Genomic DNA, 24846 nt, shown 5'->3' on the forward strand with positions numbered 1-24846 from the left:
AAGTGTTTTTTTCTAGCATTGGCTCTGTTTATTCATTTTGTGCCATTTGTGTTTTCATTGGCTGGTGAGTTTTGGTTATTTGTTCATACTGATGAGTGTAAGACTGTATTACTTAAGGTCAGTAGATTGTAAGGGATTTCTTTGTTATTGTGTGGCTTCTGTAACTCAACAGTCCTCTCCTCTGAATGGAGGGGTAGCAGTGAGCTGTGAATGTTGGAGAGAGAACTGCCAAACTATTTCAGGGTATAGGAGTAGGAAGCAAGCAAGCAAGGCTCTACCCTCACACTTTCTCAAAATGAGAGGGATCTTTACTCATGCATGCCAGTGCCTACACTAGAATTCTTAGCCTTCCACAGTCAGAGTTTTATTGTCTTTGAAGAGTAGTAGGTGACACTGGTTCTACTCACATGAGAGGTCTGGTACAGAAAGGGAAAGGCCCACTGGCCGAGTTACTATGTGAACAGACCTTTAATCACCCTATTCCTGACCCTGTATCCTACACCTACGTCAGTTTCTGACAACTCTGAGCTTGGACTCTCCTCAGGGCTCTGTCAGAGTGAATAATTTCCACCTCTGTTAGAGCCTTCTCTTATGTCCTTCTGGACTATAGCTGGTTTCTCCACCACCTGATTTCATCCTATTTCTCATCTCTGCAAATCTGTATAAATCTCAAGGCCTTTGATATCTGTCACCAAAGATCTTATTCCCTTTTTATATTTCTTCAGTATCATTTGGAATAGGATTTTGGAAACAAAGGGAAAAACCGTATCCTCAGTGTATTATCTTCTGAGAAAAATCTTGTTTGATTGATGTGGTCATCTTTATTTTCCCATAATGCATAATATATAATAAGATCCTTGGTGAACATTTCTAGAATAAATGTAAGAATGATTATGACTGTGATTTCTCCTCCAGAAAGACAAATGTTCTGATGTGCCTCAAAAACTTGCAAAAAATTCCACAGCCCTAAAAAATTTCAACTAAACATGCTCAGACTCTAATTATTTTTCCAAAATATGTTTCATGATGGCAAAAGAGTTGATTCCTCAGGAAGATACAGCAGTTATAATTATATAGCTACCTAACAACAAAGGCCCAAGATACAGGAAACAAAAATGAACAAAATTTAAAGGAGATATAGACAATTCAGCAATAATAGTTGGAGACATTTGATTAATTTGAACTAAGTAAAAAAAAATTTTTTTTCAAGAATATACAAGATTTGATCAGTGTTGACCAACTTGTCCCAACTGCCATCTGTAGAACACTTAATCCAACAACAGCAGAAAACACATTCTTTTCAAGTACACATGAATGAAACATCCATCCCCTAAGATGTTTTTAGCCATAAAACAAGTCTTAGTAAATTTAAACGGATTAAAATCATACAAAGCATGTTGCCTGATGACAACTAAGATAAATTAGAAATCAACAAATCTGGGAAATCCCCACATATTTGGAATTAAACTAACACGTGGGTCAAAGAAGAAATCACAAGAGAAATTAGAAAATACTTTGAAATGAATGAAAATGAAAACACAAGAAAAAACATTTCAAATAGCCCAAGCTTCTACCTTAAGAAAATAGAAAAATAAGAGCAAACTAATCCCAAAGCAAGCAAAAGGAACGAAGTAATAAAGATTAGAGCAGAAATTAATGAAATAAAAGAAGAAGCCAGTAGGAAAAAAAAACAGTGCAACTAACAATTACTTCTTTGAAAAAAGCAATAATATTGACAAATGAATTTTAACCAAGGGAAAAAAAGGGGGAAAGACACAAATTTTCAAAATCAGCAAAACAGGGGACATCACTACTGAACATACAGAAGTTAAAAAGATTATAATGTAGTATTTTTTACTGAGATATAACTCACATACCTTTTTTAGTATACAGTTTTAAAGTGTATAATTCATTGGGTTTTAATATAATCTTAACATTATGGAACCATCACCACTATCTAATTCTAGATTCTTTCCATCACCCAAAAGAGAAACCCTTATACCCATTATCAGTTCTTATTTATTCCTCCCCCTACCCCTGACAGCCACTAGTCTATTTGTCCCCATGGATTGGCTACTTTGGACATTTCATATAAATGGAATTATATAATATGTAGCCTTTTCAATATCTCAGGCTTCTTTCACATTGTATTTTCAAAGTTTATCCATGTTGCAGAGTATATCAGTACTCCATTCTTTTTTAATGGCTGAATAATATTTCATTGTATGGATATATACCACATTATGTTTGTCATTCATGAATTAGTAGACATTTGGATTGCTTCCGGTTTGGGGCTATTTTTAATACTGCTGTAGTGAACATTCATATACCAGTTTTGATATGGGTATATGTTTTCAGTTCTTTTGTTGATATATACTTAGGAGTAAAATTGCTATATCATGTGGCATACTGCAATATTATGAACATCTTAATGCTAAAAAAAAATTAGGTAGCTTAGATGAAATAGACATATTCTTAGAAATACACAAATTACGAAAACTGACTCAAAAAGAAATAGAAAACCTAAATAGACCAAAAGCAAGTAAAACATTGAATTATTAACTAATTTTCTCACCAAGAAAAAAGCATAGGCCCAGATGGGTTTAACTGTGAATTCTTTCAGATATTTAGAGACAAAATAAAATCCATTTTCAACAGTCTTTTTCAGAAAATAGAGAAGTGACATTCCTCCTCTATTTTTGTAGGAGGCCAATATTACCCCAATACCAAAGCTAGGTAAATATATCACAAGAAAAAAAAATTATAGACTCATATTTCTCATGAAAATATATATAAAAATCCTCAACAGAATCTTGGCAAATCAAACCCAGCAACGTAAAGAAATTAAAAGATTCTACATCATGACCAAAGAGGATTTATTTCCCAGGAATGTATGGTTGGTTTAATATGTGAATGTCAATTAACGTACCGTACTATAGCAATAGAAGAAAGGACATAAATAGGATCATCTCAGTAGATACAAAAAAGATAGCTGACAAAATTTAAAATCCATTCATGATAAAAGCTCTTTAACCTGAAATACAAGGAAACCACCTCACCTGATAAAGAGCATTTACCAAGAGCCTACAGTAAACAGCCTACTAATGGTTAAAGACTGGATTGCTTTTCCCCCTGAGACTGGGAATCTGGCAAGAACTTTTGCTCTTGTGGACTTACGATTGACATTGTACTAGAGGTTATAGCCAGTTTAGTGAGCGGGGGGAATTAAAGATATCCAATTTGAGGGGAGAAATTAAACTGTCTTTATTTGTATTATTCTATATGCATAAAAATCCTAAGGAATCCACAAAAAAAACTATTAATCAGTAATCAATTTAGTATTGTTGCAAGATACCAGATTAATATATAAAAACCAATTACATTTGTATATGCTGTCAATGGACAGTCCAAAAATGAAATTAAGAAAATACTTTATACAAAACAGTGTTAAAAAAATAAAATACTTAGTTAATAAATTTAACAAAAGATGTTCAAGACTTATACAATGAAGACTACAATTTGCTGAAAGAAATTAAAATCTATATGTGGAGACCTTTCGTGCTCCACGTTCAGCATTCTTAAGATGATAGTTTTCTCCAACTTGATTTATAGATTCAACAAAATCGTAGTCAAAATTCCAGTGGGGTTTTTTAGTTTTGTTTTGAAAAATTGGTAAACTCCTTCCAAAATATATATGAAAGGGACCCAGAATAGCCAAACTAATTTTGAAAAACAGTGAACTTAGAGGACTTACAGGTCCTGATCTCAAAGCTTACTATAAAACAACAATAATCAAGACAGTATAAAACTGACATAACGATAGACATATAGATGAAATGGAACAAAATTGAGAGTTGAAAAACAAACCTTTAAATTTATGCTCTATTGATTTTTGACAAACTGTGCCAAGACTATTCAATAAAGAAAGTGTAGTCTTCAGAAAATGGTTCTAGGACAACTGGACATCCATATGCACAAAGATGAATTCAGATCTTTACCTCATATCATGCAAAAAAATTAACTAAAATGGACCTAAGGCTCAGATGTAAGAGCTAAAACTATAAAGTTTTTAGGAAAACAAAGTAGGAGAAAATTTTCACGACCTTGGGTCAGGTGGAAGAGTTCATAGATACAGCACCAGAAGCACAGTCCATAAAAGAAAAAACAAAGATAAATTGGACTTCATTAAAAGTAAAATCTTTGTGCTTCAGAAGATACCTTAAAGAAAATGAAAAGACAAGCCACAGACTGGGAGAAGACATCGGCAGTTATGTATCTGATAAACGAATCGCGTCTAGAATGTATAAAGAACTCTTACAACTCAATAGGAAGAATATAGACAACCCAGTTTTTTAAATGGGCAAAAGATTTTAATACTCATTTTACCAAAGAAGATACAGGAGTGACTAATAAGCACATGGAAAGATGCTCAACATTGAGGGAAAAGTAAATTGAAACTATAATGAGATACCACTTTATACTCATGAGAATGGCTATAATCAAACAGACCAAAAATGATAAACGTTGGCAAAGATACAGAAAAACTGGAATTCTCACACATTGCTTTTAGGAATGGCAAATGATACAGCCACTTTGGAAAACACTTTAGCAATTCCTCTAGAAGTTCAACATAAATTTACCATCCTACCAAGCAATTTCCCCAAGAGAAATGAAAACACTTCCACACAAAAATTTTTATGCGAATGTTCATATAACAGCATTATTTATAATAGCCAAAAACTGGAAAACAAGCTAATGCCTAACAACTGGTAAATGAATAAACAAAATGCAGTATATCTAGACAATGGAATATTATTCAGCCATAAAAAGTAATGAAGTATTGATTTATGCTACAACATGTATAAACCTTGAAAACAAAATGCTAAGTTAAAAAAGCCAGATGCAAAAGAGTACATGTTCTGTGATTCTATTTACATGAAATGTCCAAAAAGGGAAAATCTATAGATACAAAAAGCAGATGACTAGGTGGGGGTGGGAAGTGACTATAAACAGGCAAAGGGATCTTTTTTGGAGGTGGAAATGTCATAATCTAGATTGTGGTGATGGTTGCACAACAGTGTAAATCAATGAAAAGTTACTGAATTTTACACTTAAATTGGACAAATATTATGGTATATAGATTGTACCTCAGTAAAGCTATTTTTTTAAAAAAAGGTGGAAAGCACAAGAGAGTGCCACACACACCGTACACAGTGCTTGGATGTGACATCCTACCAATTCTGTGAGGTGGGTGGTGGCATCTTACTCTGTTGTTGAGGACACTGAGGCTCAGCAAACCTAAGGTCACTGATCAGAGTTGCCCAAGTAATTAAACTGCGAAGTTGCCAAGAATTTAAGGTCATATAAGATGTATATTGATTAAAACATGACTCACTGGCTGGGAGAATTAGTTTAAAGATCATGTTAAATTGTTATACCATAGTGCTTATATGACGTTTATATTGAAGATACCCAGAATGTGGTTGGAGAATTACAACCAGAAAAAACAACTTTGTATAGTTTCTGGAATCATCATCTCCTGGCTCAGGTTAAATTCACTGATAAAATTTAACTGAGATTTTCTTTGTAAACATACGGGATTTTAGAAAAGAGATACTGAATGATTTGAAGGTCATAGTGGAGAGTAAAAAAAATAGCCATTGTAAGCCTTTTGACCTCAAGATGTTAGTTCTTATGAAAATGGGCAGTTTCAGTTTCAGAACTTTGAAAGGAAGTAGTGCTTGTCAGTAAAATAAGGTTAGATAAAGTGAGAAATTGGTCAAGAAAATATTGTAAGTATGTTGAAATTTCTTAGCAGTAGAGGAGAAATAAGAAAAGGTGTTTGCCTTTCTGTAAGATAAGGAATAGGAAAAGAGGATAAAAGTGAAAAAATGTGTATGAATCTGCCAAACACAGGACCAACACAGCATCAGATGTTCAGTGATACAGATGGGTCTGACAGATTTAGAACAGAAAAAATAAAGAATGAAAATATGATTAATAATATCCACAAAGATGTGATTATATTTAGGGGAAGCTGCAATAAGAAGAAATCATTTATATTTTTGAGAAGGGCAGAAAGAAGAGTAAATCCTCCCTTGTCAATTAGCAATAAGAAAGATATGTTTCCTTCATTGATTCAGCAAGCACATAACCACTCTTGTGCAGCATTGCAGAAGGTAGGGAGATTAAGAGTTAATGCTGATATAGATGATATCTGAGTTTCTCCTAGCTCTATGACATGTGAAAAAAACTGAGTAGAAATGAGAAGAGAATTCAATTCTAGATGTTCTTAGAATAGACCAGAATAAGGCATCAAAACAGATTTTGGAAGAACAAAACTGTCTGAATTTGTGGTAAGGCTATTATGAGAGAAGAAAGTGTTCTGCAGCTTAGTAATAGATTTATCACCAAAGAAATGTTATCTTTTACATAAAATTTTTCCAATGTGTCATACCCTTATAGGTTTAAAATATTTATTTTGATTGGTCTGAGTTATTTAATATTGAAAGTCTTCCATACCTCAGAAGATTATATTATATTGAAAATTTATGGATTTTTTTTTTTTTTTTTTGTCTTTTTGAGTTCTGTATCCTGAGGAAATGCTGCTTAGGTTCTGCTTTATACATGTACACTCATCCCTCAGTATCCTCAGGGTATTGGTTCCAGGGCCCTCACCAGATACCAAAATCCAAGGGTGTTCAAGTTGCTTATATAAAATGGCAGAGTATTTGCATATAGCATATGCACATCCTCCCATATACTTAAATCATCTCTAGATTACTTATAATACCTAATATGATGAAAATGCTATATGTATAGTTATTTTGTATTGTTTTTTAATTTATAATATTTTTATTGTTTTTTTTTTTCCAAATATTTTCAATCCACAGTTGGTTGAATCCACAGAACGGAACCCGTGGGTAACAGATTGATTATATCCTAGAACATGATGAATTTCATTAAATTCCAGCTAGTTTAGACAGCCTGTTTTTGTAATATGTAGCATTTATTGGTAACTGAAATAAGAGGGCCTGTTCTATACATACTGTCTTTTATAGGTAGCATCAAAATTACAGCTCACTGGGGAGAGCTGATGCCTTCTGCTTTGTGGAGGGTTATCTCTCCTACGAGAGCCTTATGAGCCATTTCTACCGTAGGCAGAGTAACTTAACATTCTTTACGTCACACTTGCCTCTGGTCCCTGCAGACCTAACTTCCAGACATATTTCAGACCTTTGGTATCTAATATGTCATCCACTAGCCACAAGTGGCTTTTGAGCACTTAAAATGTGGCTAGTTCAAATTTAGATGTGCCGTAATGATAAAATGCATGCCATTTCCAGACTTAGAAAGGAAAAAGGCAAAATAACTTAATTTTTTAATATTGATTTCATCTTGAAATGATAATATTTTGGACATATTAGGTTAGGTAGAATGTATAATTGAAATTAATTTCACTTTTTTTTTTTTTTTTTACTATTTTCAATGGGGCTATTAGAAAATTTGAAATTACGTATGTATTGTATTTCTGTTAGGCAACACTGATCTTGAACATGAAACAATCCCAGTGAATGTGTTTTAGTGTTTAATAATGATATTTTTAATGTCAATTAGTCATTTATATCCAAACATTTGTTCTTCTTAAACACAAATCCAGGCACCTTGATTTTTTTAAGGCCATGCAAATAATAATTTCATAGATCCTCATTTTACGTGCTAACTTTTATGAGATTCATAGTATCATTGTATGTTGTTTTTTATAAATAAATAAGAAAAGGTTTACCACAGTGGGCTTTTGAGAGCTAATTGAATTTTCTAATGCAAGCAAGGCATCTAGACATATACCTTTAGTTATTTATATACTATCTCTGTATATTATTGACACTTAACTCTTAGAAAAGTACTTAATGTGCAGTCTTTCTTGTTGTTTTGATTTTCCTATGGAAACTACTAGGGAGTCTCCCTAGTATGAATGAAAAAGAGCTTTACAGAATCTTTCCCTTTTTGCCTTATGTTTCTTCCTCAGAGCATTATTCCGTAATGAGAGCTTCTGTGATTCTTTCTTTTGTTTTTTGAATAGGAAACTGGCAATGGAAAACTAGTCTGTTTCTTTCATGGTTACTTTATTGCTCTTGTATCTTAAAGTATAGGGTTCATAGCTTTGGTTCTAAAATGCCTGTTTTTGTGGTTACTTTCCATGGAAATACTAGACTAGGTTAATAAAAGACCAATTTAGAGGTTCAATTTAGTTCAATTATGCCATTGGTTCTAGAGTATGGCTGAATAAAACTATCATTTTTCTAAAAATCATTCACAGAAGGTCATTTTCTAATCCCGTTCTCTTTTCAGGCACTACAGACACCACCTCCAACAACACGGCAACCGTGATTTCCACAGCACCTCCGGCCTCCTCAGCAGTCACCTCCCCCTCTCTGAGTCCGTCTCCTTCTGCCTCAGCCTCCACCTCCGAGGCATCCAGTGCCAGTGAGACCAGCACAACACAGACCACCTCCACTCCTTTGTCCTCCCCTCTCGGGACCAGCCAGGTGATGGTGACAGCATCAGGCTTGCAAACAGCAGCAGCTGCCGCCCTCCAAGGAGCTGCACAGCTGCCAGCAAACGCCAGTCTTGCTGCCATGGCTGCTGCTGCAGGACTAAACCCAGGCCTGATGGCGCCCTCGCAGTTCGCGGCTGGGTACGGTGCTTCTCTCATCCATTCACAGCTGAGAAACAACTAGGACGTCATGCCTGGCATTGCTCGTAGGGGAGACTTTTCATCACCATCTTAAATGAAAAAAGCATCAGTTTAAAATGATAATCTCTTTGAAATCTTTGAAATGGGCTGTTGTTTGATCATGCAAGGACCTTGATTATAGTTGAGCTTAAGTTTCTTAACACCCTAGAAAGAGCAGTAGTCATACCTTTGTTTCCAGATTATAACCTAGACTACCAAGTCACTGATTCCCTCAGTGATGGGGCCAGGAGGAAAGCCCAGAATTCCTGACTCTGTTTTCTCCATTGCACTCTCTCTACTGTCGGCTTTCTAATTCTCCAACATAGATAAGAGAGATAGTAATAAAAGTCCCACTTTTATATTATTGTCGACCATATTATAAAAATCATCTTGTAAATATATCCTTTCTTCTGGAGTTTTTTCTTTTGTTTGGGAAAAAAGAGAATGAAGTCATTCAAAGAAGAGTCAGAATGACTGTAAAAGTTTTACGTTTTATGCTGAGTGAAACCTTGTTTGTATAAGTAAGCATCAAGGAAACCAGTAACCAAGAACTATTGGCCAAACCATGTCAGAGTGAGGGAAAATAGCAGATATTTCCACATACTTCCCTAGCTACATTTTTCTTTCTTTATCCCTGTTGGGTGTGTTGTCAAACTGACAGATGTGTCTGCATGGTACTAAGTGACCCCTCTTTTGGACTTGCAGAGGTGCCTTACTCAGTCTCAATCCAGGGACCCTGGGCGGTGCTCTCAGCCCAGCTCTGATGAGCAACAGTACACTGGCAACTATTCAAGGTCAGTGGAACCTTTTTCCTTACGTAGCTTGTGTGGGTGTGTGTGTAATGGAGGAAGCCTGCTTTGCTAGAGGTGAAAGCAATGGGGAAAGACAAATACTTGTTCTTGAGGACCAAGAAAATGTCCTTGTAAAAAAGCTTTGTAAGAAAAATATAGGTTTAGTTTGTGAGTGAGAACAGGAAATATACTTAGTTGGGTATATTGTATGAGACCAGGACTTTTTTTGTTTTTTGTTTTTCAAAATATTAAGGGGATACAAAGGTTTTTGTTACATGGACAGCTTTTGTAATGCTTGAGTCAGGACTGTGAGTGTGCCCATCACCTGAATAGTGTTCACTGTGGGTTTTCCCCTCTCCTCTTCCCTGCTCCCCATTGCTTGATTTCTAATGACTTTTACTTCCCTCTGTGCACACGTGTGCCCATCAGTTAGTTCCAGTTTATTAGAGAGTACATATGGTATTTATTTTTTGTTATTCTTGAGATACTTCACTTAGGATAATGTCCCCACTTCCATCCAAATTGCTGCAAAAGGCATTAATTCATCCTTTTTATGGCTGAGTAGTATTCTGTGGTATACATATACCATATTTTGTTAATCCACTCATGAATCGATGAGCACTTGGGTTGATTCCAGACCTTTGCAATTGTGAATTGTGCTGTAGTAAACATTCAAGTACAGGTGTCTTTTTGATAAAATGACTTCTTTCCCTTTGGGTTTATACCCAGTAGTGGGATTATTGGATTGAATGGTAGGTCTACTTTTAGTTCTTTGAAAAATCTCCATACTGTTTTCCGTAGAGATTATACTAATTTGCCGTCCCACCAACACGATATAAGCATTCCTTTCTCTGTGCATCCACACCAGCATCTATTGTTTTTGGACTTTTTAATAAAAGCCATTCTAACAAGGCTAAGGTAATATCTCATTGTGGGCCATTTGTCTGTCTTCTTTTGAAAAGCTTCTGTTGATGTCTTTTGCCCACTATTTAATAGGGTTGTTTATTTTTTTTCTTGCTGATTTGAGTTCTTTATAGATCCTGGTAATAAGCCCTTTATTGGATGTATAGTTTGCAGATATTTTCTCCCATTCTATAGGTCGTCTATTTGCTCTGTTGATTATTTCCTTAGCTGTGCAGAAGCTTTTTAATTTAATCAAGTCCCATTTATTTATTTTTATTGTTGCCATAATTGCCTTTGGGGTCTTCGTAAATTCTTTGCCTAGACCAATATCTAGAAGAGTTTTTCCTACATTTTCTTCTAGAATTCTTATGGTTTCATGTCTTACATTTAAGCCTTTTATCCATCTTGAATTAATTTTTGTGAGTGGTTAGAGAGAGGGATCCTGTTTCATTCTTCTTCGTGTGGCTATCCAATTTTCCCAGCACCATTTATTCAATAGGGCTTCTTTTCCCCAGTGTATATTGTTGTCTGCTTAGTCAAAGATGAGTTGGCTATATGTAGATGGTTTTATACCTGAGTTCTCTGTTCTGTTCCATTGGTCTATGTCTCTCTTTTTGTACCAATACCATGCTGTTTTGGTTACTGTAGCCTTGTAGTATAGTTTGAAATCTGATAATGTGACAGATTTGTTCTTTTTGCTTAAGATGGTTTTGGCTATTTGCATTCTTTTCAGGTTCCAAATGAAATGTAGAATTAGTTTTTCTAGATCTCTGAAATATGACGTTGGTATTTTGATGGAAATTGCACTGAATCTGTAAATCACTTTGGATGGTATGGACATTTTAACAAGGTTGATTCTACTGATCTATGAGCGTGATATGTTTTCCCGTTTGTGTCATCTGTGATTTCTTTCCTCGGTGTTTCGTAGTTCTCCTTGTAGAGATCTTTCACTTCCTTATTGTGTCTTTTCCTGCTGCATAGAATGGGGGAGGATTCCCTGCATCTCGATGTTATAGAATAATTTCTGCAGTATGGATACCAGATCTGGTGGAATTTAGCTGTGAATCCATCTGGTGCGGGACTTTTTTTTGTTGGAAGATTTTTTTATTACTGCTTCAATTTTGCTGCTCATTATTGGTCTGTTCAGGAGTTCCGGTTTCCTCCTGATTGAGTCTTGGGAGGTTGTGTGTTTCCAGGAATGTGTCCATTTCCTCTGCATTTTCTAGTTTATGTGCATAGAGATTTCATAGTATTCACAGATGATATTTTGTATTTCTGTGATATCATCAGCTGTAGTATCTCCTTTTTCATTTCTGATTGAGCTTATTTGGGTCCTTTCTCTTGTATTCATGGATAATCTAGCGAGAGGTCTATCAATTTTGTTTATCCAAGACTTTTATGCTGATATTTATCTTATGTGAATAGACTTGGAGGCAGATTTTTCCCCCCCGTAAGTTTATCCAAGTAGTCATCTAAGACCCCTCTCCAGGCAAACTTGTCCAAATAAGACTTCCCAAGTCCTCATGAAAGCCATGGGAAAGTTCTATCATGAATGAGTTAACATTGGAGCACATTAGGTGGACTTCAAGGGTACTTTCAATTCTTGTTAGGTCCTGCTCTTTTTATATCCCTGTCAGTGGGAGCACATATTCTCTTGGATTATAATGTCTCTTTTCCAAGCCTAGTTGCGTCCCTTTCAGCCTTTTAGCATGTTATCCAGGACAGTATTCATTCCACACAGTGAAGGGTTTTCCTTGTTTAGCATCTAAGCTTTGCGTCTGAAGATGCTTGCTCTTATGTGATTCAAGGAAACAATTTGAGAGACATCACTATATTAATCAGAGAATATTTTTTTCTTAAAATTAAAACAGTTTGATGGGAGGCTGAGGTAGAGGATCACTTGAGGCCAGGAGTTTGAGGTTCCGGTGCACTATGATAGCACCTGTGAATAGCCACTGCACTCCAGCATGGGCAACATATCAAGACCCCATCTCTAAAAAAAATTTGAAATAAAAATAAAATAGTTGTACTTAAATGAGAGTTCTCAGGGCCAAAAGTTTTATTTTATTTGGTGATGTATAATTTATTTTAGAATGAAACCTTTTTTGAAAAATGGCTTTTGTCCTATATGTCAAATTTATCAATAAGACCAGTTGATTTATAAAAGCTAAATATATTTTTAATGCTTTAATTACTTTAGCTAGCATAGAGGTAGTTTAAAATTAGCACTCTTCATTAAAGATAAAATTATTAGATTTATCAAATATGTCCAGGTAAATTAAATAAACCTGAGATTTCAAGATAGAAACATGACTCTGATTCATTAGAAAGTTCTTATTAACTCTCTCTCTTAACGTACCCTGCTCATACTCATTAAATAAGTTAGATTTGTTTGTCCTTTAGGCTCTTCAAAATTATAAAAAAAAACCATAACTTGTGTCAATACAGTACTGTGATTGAGAAAAAAATTCAGTGAAGGGCTACACTTTTTCCTGCTGAGTTATAGGAAAACTCAGTAGACCTTTGAATCTGTTTGGCTTCTCCAGGATGACGTTAACATTCTTCTTACTGCCTGTTTTTCGGATTTTTGTCTGTAGCTCTTGCTTCTGGTGGCTCTCTTCCAATAACGTCACTGGATGCCACTGGGAACCTGGTGTTTGCCAATGCCGGAGGAGCCCCCAACATCGTGACCGCCCCTCTGTTCCTGAACCCTCAGAACCTCTCTCTGCTCACCAGCAACCCGGTTAGCTTGGTCTCTGCTGCCGCAGCCTCTGCAGGGAACTCTGCACCTGTAGCCAGCCTTCACGCCACCTCCACCTCAGCCGAGTCCATCCAGAACTCTCTCTTCACCGTGGCCTCTGCCGGCGGGGCTGCATCCACCACCACCACCGCCTCCAAGGCACAGTGAGCTGGGCGGAGCTGGGCTGCCGGGAGCCTTTTCACTCTGCGGTGAGATTGGGCTGCCAGCCAGGTCAATAAACTGAAAAATGTGATCGGCTTCCTCTCGCCATGTTGTGAGGGCAAAGGAGAGAAGGGAGAGAAGGAAAACACATACCAGAAAAAAAAGAAAGGATGGAGATGGGACAACAACATTTGCCTAATTTTATAATAAAACACTGTCTTTTCAGGATTGCTTCATGGATTGGAGAACTTTCTAACCAAAAATTTAAAAAAAAAAAGAAACAAAAAATCAAAAACAAACAAACAAAAAAATAAGTGAAAGGACTACTTATCATTTCCAGCAGTCGTGATGACAAGTTAAGGTGGGTTACCAATTCCAATATAGGAAGGGGATTTCTTGTTTATCTAAATTTCTTTTTATCTTAAAAAAAAATCATTTTTATGGGTCTGTTGTACAGGCCATTAAGTCATAACAAGGTGTTTATAATCGTATCAATTGTGTTGGGGGTTCCTTTCTTAACTGGTACAATTTAGGCAGGCCTGTATTACTGTATCTCTATTATTATTGTTGTTGTTGTTATCGTTTTTTTTATATATATATATATAGTTTGGACATGTTTATCTCTTGCTCCTGGATCCTATTTCAGTGAGCTCCCACACTGTGGGGAGGGAGGGTTTCGGGGTAAGGGGAGACTTCTGTTCTTAACTGCGGGGAATGTTCTTGCTGGTTTCCTTATCCTTGATGACTCTTACAGAGGTGCTAGAAAATTATTTTCTTTTGCCACTTATGCAAGAGGCTTGGTGCAGAAGCTGAAGACAGTGTGTGCAAACACTCCTACTCCACACATGTCCCCTCCCCCTCCCCCCATCAGGTGGTGCCTTTGGAGCACTTTTGTGTAGGAAGGAATTCCTGCTGAACTGTAGCTCTCACTCACCCCCAAATCATTGAATGACCCTGAGGCCCAGATCCTGCGGTGCAACAGTGCTGCTTTCTGCTACTTTCAATGGGAACAGCTGTACATGTTGCAGGGCAGGATTTGGTTCCGAAGAGCAAAGACTACTGCAGACACCTGACTTGGTGGTTCTCCTGATTTCTTATCTCCTGAAAAATGCTCCTACTGTTGGTGTGTTTGTTTTTTCCATTTTTCAGAAGTTTTTCATCGAAACTTCCTTTAACTTACTTGGCAAAGAACAAACTGACTTACTGAAATTGGGGAACTTTTTCCCTTCTTTTATTTTCTAAAGGAATTCTACTAGACTATTTTCCATCAATTATATATCCAAAAGAGGTGTGATGAGAAGAGTCTGAGGTTACCACCTTTTCCTCTAGAAATCTGCAGACTTCCTTTCCACTGGATGGCTTATAAGTTCCTCTAACCCTGAGATTCTCCTTGGTTCTCTGACTAAAGGAGGCACTTAATAGCCGGGCATGGGGTCTGTAGAACCTTTAAAGAAGGACTTTGAGCAGGAACTTTGCACACATCTTAAGAGTCTCCTTGGTTTGTTCGTGATGCTCCTGCTAGGTAATTCACATCTCTATTCAGTGTAGGAAGTGATTAGCTCCTGTAATAGTTTTCAGGTGTTTCTAGACTATATAAATGAGCCCACTGAAAAGGAAGAGCTTGTGAAAGTGGATGAAGAGGAACGAGGGTAACTTGGAGATTAAATTCCCCTTTTTGTCAATGTACTGTTTCTGTACCATCTGTACCAAAAAATTTTCCAAAAGACTGGATTACTGCAGTGCAGCTCATCTAAAGTCCCCTTCTTATTGGAGTTCAAGGTTCCCATTTGGTGTCTATGGGTGCTTGCTTAAATCTCCAGTGGTCCCAAGACTGCACTTTTTCTCCCTTTCAAGCTGAGGGTGTAGCGAGAGCTTACAGGTGGTTTTCAGTCTGATGCTGTCAAGGGAGCTTGGATTCTGTGTGTTTGTCTCTCTTCACCATTGTGCAGAAAGGCAGTAATACAGACACAGTGTGGACTTTTATTTGTGATTCGAATGGGAGACAGTCACAGTAATATTAAAAGGTCAGAAATATTTTAGACCCCTTTTAAATTTTTCTTTGTTTTTTTTTTCTGTCTTATTTTATTTCACAAAGTATTTAAATTACCACCCCTAAATTTCCTCTTCTTACCCTTCACCTTCCCTAAAAATCCCTCCAAAATCAGTGAACTGCAAGCAGGGAAATTAACAAATGTCCATCCACCTTTTTTGTGTGGTGTGTTTTTTATGTTTTTTTTTAAACTAAGCTTGAACCAAAGTCAATTTTTAGCAAGCTGCTGTACTAATGGACTAGTTTATAATGTGCAGTTCAGACACATCGAGGAGATAGATGCTACTGACAATTTCTTTTTCATTTGTCTTTGTTAATTTTATATAAAAGTTGCTGCTTGTTTTTAATCTTTTATGTTGGTAAATTGTAATATCTTCTGGGCAGACATTAACTTGATGTTTAACTAGTTTATTTAGGTTGGTGTGTAAATAGAATGGCAGTGTCAGTTACTAATTTCTCTCCTCTCCATCTGCTTTTTCTCTGTTGTAGTTAAATTTAATCTTCTCTTCTGACTTGCCATCTCTAACTTTAGTCTGTGCAAATGATTTTAGGGCTGTCAGTGATACTGTAGCTGCCCATGGCAATGAGTCCCTCTCTTGGGAGTGGCGAAAGTTAGAAGGAAGGATTTGGGGAGGGAAATGCTGATACTCACCACACTGGATTAGAGGTTATAGCATTAATTTCCCAAAATTGCTACCAAAGGAAGTGTGGAGTCCCCAGGGACTCAAGCCCAGTGAGTCAGGCAGAAGGGCAAGGAAAGACTGTTTTGCTTTTTGTTTTTTATTTTCCACATGTGGTTAAAAAAAATGATCCCTTTCCCAAATAAGATTCAACAAAAGACTTTAACATTAAAAAAGATACTAAGCTTTAAATGTCAGTACAGTGGTCATTTATTTCTATGCCCTGTTCTGTATTCTCTCTCTAGTCAATTTGGGATAAGGGGATTCTGCCTTTTGGTGTGTAGATCACTTGATGAGGGTAGTACCTTAAACCAGCATAAAAAAATCTGTTTAAAAGAATAATCTTTAGACAAAGGTAAATCTTTAGGCAAAGATAAAATTTTTTCTCTTTTTTCACTTATTTAAAACTAAGTTGTGAAATGAAAGGTACATGTACACGTGTACACATGAAACACTAATATAGCTTGTTGGTGGGTGCTTAGTTTAAAATCAACTCCCCACCACCATCCCTAGACACTCTGCTGATCATATTGCTTCATGAACACCTTAGTCATTTTTTACTTTATATCATCTTTTTTTGTCATCTCAAGAAATGCATTTTGAATTGAATGAACTATCTCCTAAACTAAGGTACTCAAACTTAACTTTTAGCCGCCTTACATAAGGCAGAGTCTGGAAACTATAGGGGCTATTTGACCAAAAAGAGGTGTTTGGTAGAGTTTTTGCATTTTGAAGAAGAAAGGCTAGATAGGTCATCACAATTCATTGCATCATTCTTCTTTTTGTTCCCACTTAATATTTATGCAAGTTTTATTTTATCCCTGAATTTGGTTAACACATACTAAGCCAAAGACTAATTCTAAATGCATTTATAGTAATACTATATTTGCCCATAGTAATGGGCCCTCCGTAGGGAGTGGTGAATGTAATTGTTTGAATCCTGCTTGTCACAAGTGGTGCAATTTGGTCATAAACTTTATTTATACCCTGTATAAATCTGAAGGACAGAGCAGGAAGACCTAAAAAAGGGCTTCTCACAGGAACAATATTACTATATTGTTCTAAGAACTAAGTTGAGTGCTATATTAGTTTAAATGTTTCTGAAGTTCTATAGGCAGCTTTTTAGAATTAAGAAAAAAATTGTTTATATTCATTGATATAATACACACTTCCTTTTATTTATTATCAGAAAGATCAATACCATCCCAATTTACTCAACTCGTTACTCGAGAAATGGAACCAAAGGAATCCAACTTTCATTTTATATAGGACCATACCTATTTATACTTCATGGTAGCATTATAAGAAATGAATCGTTTTTGTTTTAAAAAAAAAGGGAAAGTAAGATTGATTAAAAGATTTTTAGTGACATCATCTTGCCAATTTATTCTACATCATTCATTCGTTGTTGGGATAAAAAGCACAATTATACCTCTTTTAAACGTTATTTTGTCCCATTATCCCTCATTCATTTGGGAAGATAAGGGAAACCTTGTCTGTATTATCTAGAAGCACAGATATTTGCTTGACACAACATTTAAATTCAGCCCAATCTTTAACATTATATTTTCTTTTCAACTTGCTGGAAAAGCCAGATACACTTGCTAACATAGGGAATTCATGTAAATGTTTAAAGTTATAAATCCTGATAGAAAACTTTGCAATTAGTATATAGCAAATACTTGGCTTACAGAAGAAACTCTCTGTGGTTCATAATCTAAAGCTGTTCCCAAACTATATCATCCTCACAAAACATTCTTGACCAAGAAAAGAAATAAGATCATTGAAATAGGAAGACAGAGAAGCCTCTTTCTTTTGTTTCTCCCCAAAAAAAGAGAAGAGCCGCCAGGGAGATGACGTTGGAAGGCCAGGCCCTCTTGCTAGCAGGCTCCTTCGGCCTCAGCCCTTAGAGGCTCTCCAAAGACCAGTCTGCAGTTAAAGACAAACCTCAACGATTCATTAGGAGAGTTTGGTCAGATAGTTTCTCATTAAATCATCTAAACAATGAATTTAAAGTTTATTTGTTCTTCAAACCTTGTTTATTAGAGTTGAAAACGTTAAAAGGGGAGAAAAAGACTAAAGACCTGAAACTTAAAATTTTCCAAATGAGCAAGAATTTTTGCGTTAATTTCCTCATAACTGATAAGAGTTCACTTTTATATGTATGTGTGAAAAGCATTTAATATGTGACATTCATGTAAAATCGTAATCCTGGCTGTTTGGAGTCATGTTTCAGTCTTAAAACATTTTGAGGATGACACTTGATAAAGTGATAAGTCTTTCTTAGCATTTACCTTCCCTCTGGAGGAGGAAAAAAAATCATTCTTTGCCATTCCTCTAAGAAGAATACCTAAGATGAGTTATTATATAGGTTTGCATAGACAGCGCACAAAATACAAATGTAAGCTGGGACAGTAATAGGATAAATAAATCGCTTTCATCATTAAAAGCTAATCATCCTTTTCTTAATCCAAAGAAATTAGATGGGACAACCCTGAGATTCCCAGTAAGATACTGGAAGAGATTCCACTGGAAGGCAGGGAATGTGTGTTTCTCAGAGTTGTCTGGTTCGTACCAGTTTTCTGTATGGTTTGTGAATGGCTGCTTTCTTCTGACCGTATTCACAAAGCAGTTCCTTGTTTTAGCTCTTTTACTCTTGGCCTTTGTTAAAAGCAGTAAATTTGAGTGAACCTTATGTTGATTCTGTAACCTGGATCTCCTTTTCTCTTTTCTTTCCCTTCTTTTTCTCTTTGAATGGTGGTACCTTAATCTGGGTAACAGCTGGCTTCTGGCACCTTCATAAAATACCTCAGCATAGCTTAGCATTGTTGCAGAACTGGTTTTAAACTAAAAACCATATAAATAAAAGAAAAACCTTTATAAATAGTGGAAATGATTCTAGCTGTAGCATTTAGTTGAACTAATGTTTATTATGATTGATAAACATGATTGATGCTGTATGTATTGAGGATCCTGTTTATAGGTTACAATTTATAGGGTTAGGGAGGGTGGGGAGGTAAGAGGAGAAGTTGATTATGTTAGAAGGAAAATGTTGCTCGTGTGTGTATGTTTGTTTTTTCTTATTATCTGTCTTGCCAAAGGAAACTTGATTTTCCCTGTGATTGGGTTTGGGATTCGTTGGCCTCTCTGTGGTCTGATCTGCAGCACAGTGTGTGGTGGCCTGCAGCTAACATAAGGGGTATCCAGGAGGTTCAGGGGCCCTGAGGGTGCATTTACATCCCTTCCTACGGCTGCCTGTGTCCCCCAGACCTGCCAGCCTCTCGTAATGATTCATTACCTCTGTACATAGCAAAAGCTTAGGCAAAGGATGAATGTATGAATGTCTGGGTGTGCAGTTGAGAAATAGAGGCAGAAATAAACATGCACCAATTAATTGGGAGAGGAAAGAAGAGGTGAGTGAGTGATGTATCTTGATCTAGGAAAACTGAAGTGAAACAGGTTCTGTCTGTCGCCCTCTGTCAAGTTACCAGGTGTGCTAGTAGCACAGTGTTTTCAAACCTTAACTTGCTTTCCTCATACCGAGGCTAGTTCTTTCTAGATTGAAAACACAAACAGAACAAAAACCAAACCAAGAAGTTGAAAGCTAAGCTGCGCACCTCACATCTGTGATATGGCTGTGACCCTTTACGATTGGCTGGTTGGTGGGATTGAGGAGAGTATATTGTTCTCGATGGGAATGGGAATGAGAAACGACGCTGGTTTAGGGAAAATCACAAGCCCTCTCTGCCCGTACTCTGGGACAAAACTTCCTCAGCTCCTTGAGTTCACACATAGACTGTATCTCCAGAAAGGCTATTTTTGTAAGTAACTGATCTATCTCACAGAACTTACGTGGGATTTGGTTTGGATACCAAAGACACTGCTATGTCACTCATTGCTTATCCTTGTGTTTTCAGGACAGGCAGAGGGAATAGGAGCAAAAAGCTGAAATTTGGAAAAGCTTTATGTTGTCTCTTTCCTTCCCCTTTCCTTCCCCCCTCTTTGAAGGAAGTCTTCTTGGTTATCGTGGCGTTGGGAAAGAGATTTATTTCATTTTGCTCTGTTGGCTCTGTAAGGATGGATAGGGTTGCTCTGTGTAGCATTCTTGGAATTGCTCAGAAATTTGGGGAGGGCAAAAGATGGGGGTAAGAATTTTTTTTGTTTACTCCATATCCCCAAGTGCGGCCCCTAAACTGAATCCAAACTTCACAGAACAAATCCCTTTATTAAAAGGATTTGTTCTGTAAAATCTGGATTCAGTCAAAAGGCTGCACTCAAGGATTCAGAAGTCCACATGTGACCCCAAGGCCACAGGTTCCCCACCCCAGGGTGGATGAGCATTTTCAAGAGCATGATTACATGGAACACCAGAAGATCTTCTGTTTCTCTCCTGTTGAACGGTTTTGTTCCGAAATGTTTTTATCTCTGGGCTCTGGGGAGTTGAGTAGTTCATTGTGGTGTGTGCGTTGGCAGGACACAGGAAGGGAGAGGGAAGAGAAATATATTGCTCTCTGAATATTCCATCCAAAAATGATCAGGTTGCAGAACTTCATGAAAGCTTTACTAATAATCTTATTGTTCTGACTTTATATAAAGGTGGTATTAATATTGTGTGATTTTTCAAAGTGCTAGATAGGTTTATAAGTAGATAATAGTGATATTGAAGATGAGAGCACTTGAAACAAAAGTTATGGGCAAACAAGGTGTGTGTAGTGGATCGCCACTTTGAGCAGGGAAACAAAGCTCTCTGGGGCCTGGGAGGGAAGACGTGTTTTATGATTCTGTGTCCCTGAATCTGCCCGCTCTGCACAGGGCTCCACCACCCACTGCCACCTTCTGGTTCAAACCCAGGACACTGTCAAAAGTTAAGACCCCCTAAACTAATTTACTGTAAAAAAACGTTGAGGTCTGCTGCAAAGCTTTCCCATGTTTTCTTTGTTTATTTATTCATCGTTGTGTAAGTTGGCCACACCCTCACAAAAGCAGCTTAAGGCTTCCTTCCGTAAATTGGCAGCGGCATTGAGTTCTCAAACATTTTATCCCAAAGTCTGCAGGCAGACAGCTGGATACAGTGCTGTGTAAAAAATGAGACATCCATACACTTTAGTTCCTTAAAATCGGGATCTCTTTCGAATGAAAAAGGACAGAGCCAAGTAGAGAAAAGACTTTGTGTTTCCACCCGGTGCTAGAAGTGTCTCAAGGTCTGAAAAATACAGGAGGAAATGAAACGCACTTTCAGAAGCTGAAATGACAGTGTCTGCTACAAAAGGCTGTAGTCGTAGGGGGGGGCGGGTACCGTGTCTTTGGCTCCAGTCCCGCATCAGCCTGCAGAAGGCACATACTTTCTAAGAGTAGAGTGGACCAGTGCCAGCCTGGTTGGGTTTAAAACTGCAAAGAGTTGGAGATAAACAGCCGGGGGGGGGGGGGGGGGCGGGGAGGGGGGTGTGAGGATAAGACTTTGCAACATTGGCTTTCTACAGCATAAGTGGTGTGTCTCCCCCAAGGTCAGGTTGTCGGGGGGAGAAAGACTTCCAGCTTCTCACTTCTGCTTGTACGGGCGTGTGCGTGCGTTGCGCCCCACAGAAGGTCTCGCTCTGCAGGAAGGCCCCCCCCCCCCCCCGCGGCGGTAGTGAAGGCTAGGCGAGTAAGCGTGGGCTGCTCTGCCCACCACAAGTCCAGGAGCTGTTGTATACCTCATTTCTAACTCGTGACTGAGTGACTTGCTTTAACTTTCTCGAACCCCTACAGAGTTGCCAAGTCTGCCCTCCCTGCTCTCAGTAATGTCGAGCTCTGGCCTATAGCATCACGGGACCTGTAGCCTAGGGTGGGAGCCCCGAAACAAGCCTCTGAATGTCGCTGCTTGAAAGCTACTGCCAGCTGAGGGCAAATTGCAATCTTCTCTTTCTTTTCGTTGCAAGGGGTCTTCACAGGTCTCTTAACATCTGCTTTCCCGGCCACCCTGCCTTTAGGGGCTGGCCAGCTATGCACCCCACCCCAGCCCGCGTTCCTGATGGCTGGCCACACGTCACCTTCTGTCCTTGCCTTTTCCCTGGTGGGGCAGAGGCCGTCCCCTCCCCTCTGAGGCCTCAGGGTTCTGTTTCCAGTCAGGACTTTGGGCAGAAGGGAAGACACCAAAGGCTCCTGCAAGCTGACTGCTGCGTGCGCATTTTGCTTTTTTTCCTTTGACATGACCAAAAATCCAAATATTTAAGTTTATTATTATTATTAATATTATTATTATTTGACAATCTTGTATCCAGTGGGCTCTCCAGAAGCTGCGTCCCCAGCCCTTTCACCTTTTCTTTGAATGTAGTTCCCGACCTTCAGTCCCCACCCCCAGTGTTGAAAAAAGCTTAGCCAGGTCATAATACTGCTGCTATAAGCCAGGGGAGGGTGGTTTCTTTGTTTTGTTTTGTTTTGTTTTTTAAATTTCCAGCCAAAACCAAAGATTTCTTAATGATTGTATAAACTCAAAACAAACAAAAAAACCAAAGAAAAGGGAAGTCTTCAGCATCAATCCAGTCTGTGGCGTCCTGGCACTCGGGCAGGGGGAGCCTCTGGCTGATCAGAAGGGGCAGGCACGCCGCTGGCCGCCTCCTGGGCTTTTCTGCAGGTGCATGCTCAGTAGCTCCGGCCCCTGCCGACCTGTGAGCGTGCTATGACACAAATTGGCATTCGGATTTTCCAAAACAAAAGGCAAAACCCGTCACCACTGCAATCCACCCTACGCGGATTTTCCAAAACAAAAGGCAAAACCCGTCACCACTGCAATCCACCCTACGACAACCAGGGTCACCGCAGGGACCAGGGAGGGTGGGAGCCACTGCTGGGCTGGCCGAGGACTCCACAGAGTGGGGGAGGTTGAAGACACTGGTGCACGATTGGCTGCTCTGCTGGGTGCTCTAACCTCTGGGGCTGGGCGAATGCGCGCTGAGGGGCCCTTCTGAGCCTTTCTTCTCTTTTCCTTTACTGGAACTGCTTGGAAGTGGCCGTCCTGTTTGTGAGAAAACATGCAGAAAGATTATCAAGCTTTTCATTTCTCTTGATTGTAGTTTTGTTTCCTTTTTGCAGCACCACTGTGCAACTATGCATTGTATTTCACAACCTTTTGTGCTAGGTAGATGCCTGTGACTTTTTAACTTGGGGGGTGGGGGGATTGCAAATGAAGGAACTTTTTACATGGATCTTTTTAATCTCAGTTGATTGGGGGAGGGGGGTATTTGGTTCTAGGGTCATACAAGCTCTATCCCAAAGCAAAATCCAAATGTTAATAATATTAGCCTGATGCAGATACCAAAGATAATTTCTTTCCTGCAGAACCTTAGACTTGTGTATTAAGTACGATTACCCAGCACTTGCATTAGTCTAACCTCAGTAATTCCAAAGCTTAGATGTATATTTTGGTATATTTCTGGGATATTAAAAAAAATGTCGTTTAACTTCTTGTTTGTTTCAGTGTAATGCTCTTAAAGTCATAGCATGAAAATTGAACTGTCCTATTCTTAGTAGTTTGAAATAATAGTATTTTTGTATGTTTTGGGTGTGTCTATGTATGTATTAACATAACAGTTTTCACTGCCTAGGTGTTCATAATAAAAAAGAAAATGAAAAAGTTCTGAGTGTACATAATATTCCATAATAATCTTCCACCAGGTGTCAATTTGGATTGCCTATTCCTGATTACTGTTCCCAGTTGGGATTTTGTTTTGTTTTAAAGAGACAGTGATCGTGTTTTTCTAAAGATGTTTTCTTTCTCTCTGTCTTTAAATATCTTAACTTCCTCACCTTTTCTTTTCTTTCTTTCTTTCTTTTTTTTTTTAATTATTAATTCAGGGGTGTTTTTCCACTGTTGTCAAGGGAGGGACACAAGGGGAATTGATTGACCCCTTGGCCTCCCCGAACTTTTTGTTTTATGTACTTTAAAATGTGAGTTTGAGTTCTTCTTTGTGGAAATTTAAGATGTGGTGTAAATGATTCTTTCCAAAACTGTCCAGCAGCTTTAATGAGGCAGTGACAATTCCTAGGTAGGTTATTGGGAGTCCTTCTACATTTCTCCTTAGATCACTTTGCAGTCTGGGTGGCTATTTTGTAGCCTCACTGCCCCAGAGCGCCTGTTTAGCCATTTCCCCCGGAGGAATATTTTGTAAGAATCAGCTGATAACTTGAAGTGCTGGACCTTGTTATCTGTGCCCCTGGGAAACACAAGTTTTCTTGGTCTTGAAAACCCGAAACACAAGCAACTTTACATTTTGGGGAATTAGCTGATGATACCTCCTGAGGCCTGAGGAGGCGGCGGGGAATATGAGCGGTGCTGTCTCTTTAAAAGTGCCCTTTCTGTGATTCCCTCCTGGGGCTGCCTGCAGGGTGCTGCAGGCTTGGGAGAGATTGTGTAGGTGACAGTGAATCAGAATGAAATGGTAGCTTTTGTGTAGATGCATTTGTCTGCTGTAATTTTATATATATATTAAACTGACTGTAACTGTACAGTTCATTTCTGTTGTAAAACATCATTAAACCATTTTCCAAGTGTTTTCATACCGTTTGAGTTTCTCTGAAGTCGCTGTGTTGGGGTTCTGGATGCTTCACACACGCATCCTCACAGACTGCCCTGCAGGCCTTCCGGTCCTTTTTACTAGCAGATGCTCTCGGGAAGCCCAGAATCACCCGAGCACCAAGTGCTCGCCCTGCCCCAGCCAGCCCCTGCCCTCAGGCTCTCCCCTGGGCTCCACAGGGAGCGGGGGGCCACTGGTCTGTCCCTCCACCGCCCCTCAGTGTGGCTTAGT

General features: G+C 38.3%; 1 protein-coding gene across 5 annotated transcripts in view; it reads left to right on the forward strand.

The window, feature by feature from the left end:
- Positions 1 to 14521, forward strand: part of POU2F1 (POU class 2 homeobox 1) — a 166782-nt gene extending 152261 nt beyond the window's left edge. For 3 of the 5 annotated variants that reach the window (XM_045546619.1, XM_045546623.1, XM_045546621.1), the window contains exons 14-16: positions 8353 to 8698; positions 9443 to 9531; positions 13029 to 14521. In XM_045546619.1, the coding sequence (XP_045402575.1) occupies positions 8353 to 8698; positions 9443 to 9531; positions 13029 to 13339 (746 nt within the window). In that variant the 3' untranslated portion in view covers positions 13340 to 14521. The remainder of the gene's footprint in view (positions 1 to 8352; positions 8699 to 9442; positions 9532 to 13028) is intronic. The other 2 variants (XM_045546620.1, XM_045546624.1) reach the window with 2 other exon arrangements.
- The last annotated feature ends 10325 nt before the right edge of the window (positions 14522 to 24846 follow it).

Source organism: Lemur catta, chromosome 3 (assembly GCF_020740605.2).
Source record: "Lemur catta isolate mLemCat1 chromosome 3, mLemCat1.pri, whole genome shotgun sequence".
NCBI classification, from domain to species: domain Eukaryota; kingdom Metazoa; phylum Chordata; class Mammalia; order Primates; family Lemuridae; genus Lemur; species Lemur catta.